The sequence below is a fragment of the Canis lupus genome, unplaced genomic scaffold (genome assembly GCF_011100685.1).
Source record: "Canis lupus familiaris isolate Mischka breed German Shepherd unplaced genomic scaffold, alternate assembly UU_Cfam_GSD_1.0 chrUn_S2020H2219, whole genome shotgun sequence".
In the NCBI taxonomy this organism is placed as follows: domain Eukaryota; kingdom Metazoa; phylum Chordata; class Mammalia; order Carnivora; family Canidae; genus Canis; species Canis lupus.
The window spans coordinates 33,788-37,761 of NW_023330895.1; the positions used below are offsets into that span (position 1 = coordinate 33,788).

At 40.9% G+C, this 3,974-nt stretch overlaps 1 protein-coding gene across 1 annotated transcript; it reads right to left on the reverse strand.

Annotated features, from left to right (window-relative positions):
• Nucleotides 1–1,226: 1,226 nt before the first annotated feature.
• Nucleotides 1,227–3,613, reverse strand: LOC119878871 (corticosteroid 11-beta-dehydrogenase isozyme 1-like). The gene is made up of 2 exons (XM_038589420.1): nt 3,442–3,613; nt 1,227–1,784 (listed from the first exon to the last, which is right to left on the reverse strand). The coding sequence occupies exons 1-2, from the start codon at nt 3,578–3,580 to the stop codon at nt 1,564–1,566; spliced, it is 360 nt and encodes a 119-aa protein (XP_038445348.1). The 5' UTR covers nt 3,581–3,613; the 3' UTR covers nt 1,227–1,563.
• Nucleotides 3,614–3,974: the final 361 nt, after the last annotated feature.

Here is a 3,974-nt window from a genome sequence, read left to right on the forward strand (position 1 = left end):
TCTTGCTCCCTAGCACTGAGCATAGTCTGGAGAGAATCTCTTTCTAAGAAAGCCCAGCTATACTCACCCTCAGATCTAGCTCCTTGTCCATGTGGCTGGCAGGCTTAATGGATTCCAGTCTGTTCTGCTGCCTGGACGTTTAGAGTAAGAGATGGGAAAAGGAAATTTCCCTTGCATTTCCAAGCCCATGTCTTGTGTCCTAGTATCTCTTCCCATGGAAGCCCTACATTTTGGGATGTTGCGTTCATGCTGGATATATCCCATCTGTGCCCCCAGAACACTCTCCATTCTTTCCTACCCTGCTGTCCATGAGGAAGCTGACCTGTGTGGTTTATATGAATCTGCTCCCTTGTCCCTCTGTTTAGATAATAGAAAATATTAGCAAGAAATTGAAGGGAGGGAGGAGAGTGAGGCTGGGTGTTTATTCCCCAAGATCCCTCCTACATGGTCCTAGGTGGGCTAGTGGCATCCCATAACTGAATATCATAGCTCCTGTTCTGTGATGCTTTCCAAATAGTTTCTATCTCTGGGTTCTCATAACCATTCTTTTTGTCCCTGAGGTGGGACTAGCCTCGAGATACTACCTTATGTGATTGCCCAATAACCTTATCCACACTTTGAATAAATAATCCCCTTTTTAAATAAAGTCTACTAAAATGATCTAATTTGCCATCTCTGACCTGTTCAGGAGCTAACCAATATAGGGCTTTGCTCATTTGTTAATATAGTTGATTTCTGTTTCCTGTTTGGTTGTAGTCAGGTGATGCCTGACACATGCTTGATAAATGTTTGTTGAATGAATAAATGACTAAATGTGTAAGTGGGAGGATTAAGCTCCATCCCCTTCTCTCCAGACTTCTAATATACCATTGAAAGCTCACATGTAAAGTATAGATGCTTGATGCAGCCTGAGCTCAATAAACATGTGTAGGTTCTCTGGCTCCAGTTAACAGGGATTTCCACATCCATGGGTTTGCCCTAATGATTTATACCCACCCAGGTGTTCTCCTTCCCAGAGAAGCAATGTAAAATAATATAAAGAGTATCTGAAATATATAATAGGTATGGACATGATGTCCACTAAATGAAGAGTAGGGTGATTTCTTTAACTCAAGAACAGAAAAGTTTCCGACCACAAAATACGAAATGAACACTGAAAATTTTCACTTGTATAGATCATGGTTTTAAAGGAGCCATACTGAATGAACTGAACTTAGAGCTACTAATTATGAATTTATAAAGTTGATATGACCTTTATTATAATTAATATTGTATTAATCATAATATTATATATGAGGTAAATTTGATAGAACTATTTTTTAATCGTACCTCTGGTTACTATCATTTTCATGACCACAGGTTGCAGTGGTTCATGACATTCATTATAATTACATTTCCACTGTGCAAGTGTTAGAGGAACTCCTTCAAATTGTGAGATGTGATGTGTGACTTCCAACTCTCTGGGGACACTCATTTGTCTCTCCGGGGAGATACCTTCATGGATGGAGCTCAGGTAATATCAGGATGAACAGTCCCTTCCCATGCCGCATCCTAAGGAAGTGCTTAGTTGTTTATAAATTTGTCCAGTTTATAACTTCTTAATGACAAGAATTCCAGGATCTTCCTCCCTGGATTTCCCAGTAGGAAAGCTGTCCAGACTGAGTTGTCATAGTACACTTCCTCTTGGCGCAGAGCTCCCCCTTTGATGATCTCCAGGGCACATTCTTCCTTTGAAGATGCTCCTACTGTGCTGAGTATCCCAGAAACGGCCTTCATGGCTGTGTCTGTAGAAATGAGAGAAGAGTGTGGTTATCCAAGACCAGTAGAGTCTACAAGGTGGAGGGTCTGTAGACAGCAACAGCTTAGCTGTTAGGGGCTGTTTGCCTGTGCTTGCTCTACAAGGCCTACAGGCCGTCTCAGAAGACTGGGTACATTTAGGGCCCACTCTGCAAAGAGAGGCTTAGAGTTAATGTGGGCCCTGTCTTCCTGGATGAAGATTTGGGGGGCAGTTAAAGGTGATGGAGAGATTTAAATCATGCTTCTCTCTTGTGCGTTTTGGATGGGATGAAAGAGTAATATGGAGGAGCAGAATGAGTATAGAAGCTAATGGAAAGTATCAGTGGGTAAAGCCAAGTGCTGTATGATAATGATTTACTAGCTTGTAAAAGGAGGATATGGACAAGAATCCAGGCCTTTGTTTCTGTCAACACAAACCACTTTCATTTGGAAGGAAAGTTAGTTATCTCTTCCAAATTTCCATGTCCTTTTTGCACAGCTTCTTTTTCTTTTTCTATCCTTGTTCATTATGTGTCTTTCTTTCTCTCTTGTTCAAGAACAACCACTCAATTGACTCAATTACTCTTTAAATAAAGTTTTCTCATTGTACCTATTCTAGATAAACTTGCATTTGGACTTACAGAAAAGTTGTAAAACTTGTGCAGAATATTCCCTTGTAGCCTTCACTCTGCTTCCCCTAATTATAACGTCACACATAAGCACTGTACTATTGTCAGTGTACAATATATTTGGGACAAATTTACTAACTAAAACACAGACCTTATTTTGTTCACTAACAACCTTTTTGTGTTTGAGGGTCTTAGCCAGGATTACACTTAGTAGTAATTTCTTCTTATTTTCTCTCCAGTCTGTGACAGTTCTTCATTCTTTCCTTGTCCTTCATGGGCTTGACAGTTTTGAAGAGTATTATTAATCAACTGTTTTGTAGAATGTCAGTTTGGGTTTGTCCATTTCTCTCTCTTTTTAAAAAAAAATTTTTTTTAAATTTTTAAGTAATTTCTACACCCAACATGGTACTCAAACTTACTACCCCGAGATCAAGGGCCTCATGCTCTACCGGCTGAGCCAGCCAGGTGCCTCTGTCCATCTCCCTCTGCTGACTAGATTGAGATTATGCCTTTTTGGCAAGAATATCACAAAAATGATACTGTGTCCTTCTCAGTGCATCATGTCAAAGGGTTATGAGGGGTGCCTGACCGGCTCAGTCAATAGAACATGCAATTCTTGATCTTGGGGTTGTAAGTTTGAGCCTCATATTGGGTTTAGAGATTATTCATGAAGAAGAAAAAGGTTCATGATATCAATATGTCTTATTACAGGTGATGATATTAAGAATAAGAAACTTGTACTTGATAAGCCTCAAGAGGAAAGTAGTGGCCATCGAGTGTTCCTGAGGATGTAAAGAATAGGGTCAAGTGATGAGTCTGGTGTCACTCAGCACACTTGGTGGTCAGAATGGAAAGAAGGGTCAAAGAATAGTCAGAGGCTCCACTAGTGACAGAAGTGCTTCGTTAAATGGAGACTTGTGCTTTTGCTGGTTTTTAGTGCCTTACACATGAGTCAAAGAGTTCAGCACCTTCTTTGCCCACAATGGTAAGGAAGGCAGTCATCTGCAGGCTGTTTATTCCACTCTCTTCACCTTACCTGTGTTTATGAGGCCGAGGATACAGAGAGTGATCGACACATTGACCTTGGTCACTGAATGTTCCATCCTGACAGAGGAGAAAAATCCGTCCAGAGCAAATTTGCTTGCAGAATAGGGTGCAACAAGTGGAGAAGACATTTTCCCTAAATAATAAGGAAATGGGTTAAGAAGATGACCCATTTTAGCTTCTACAGAGATGATCTTTGCTTTATCTGTAGTAGGATTTGTAACCCCTGTGGAGTCCTTTTACCCTTTGAGACATAGTTTCTCTTTACTCCTATGAGATTATCATGCTGTGTTGAATTTCTTTTTTTTTTTTTTAATATTTTTTTTCAATTTTTATTTATTTATGATAGTCACAGAGAGAGAGAGAGAGGCAGAGACACAGGCAGAGGGAGAAGCAGGCTCCATGCACCGGGAGCCCGACGTGGGATTCGATCCCGGGTCTCCAGGATCGCGCCCTGGGCCAAAGGCAGGCGCCAAACCGCTGCGCCACCCAGGGATCCCCTGTGTTGAATTTCTGAAAGAAAAA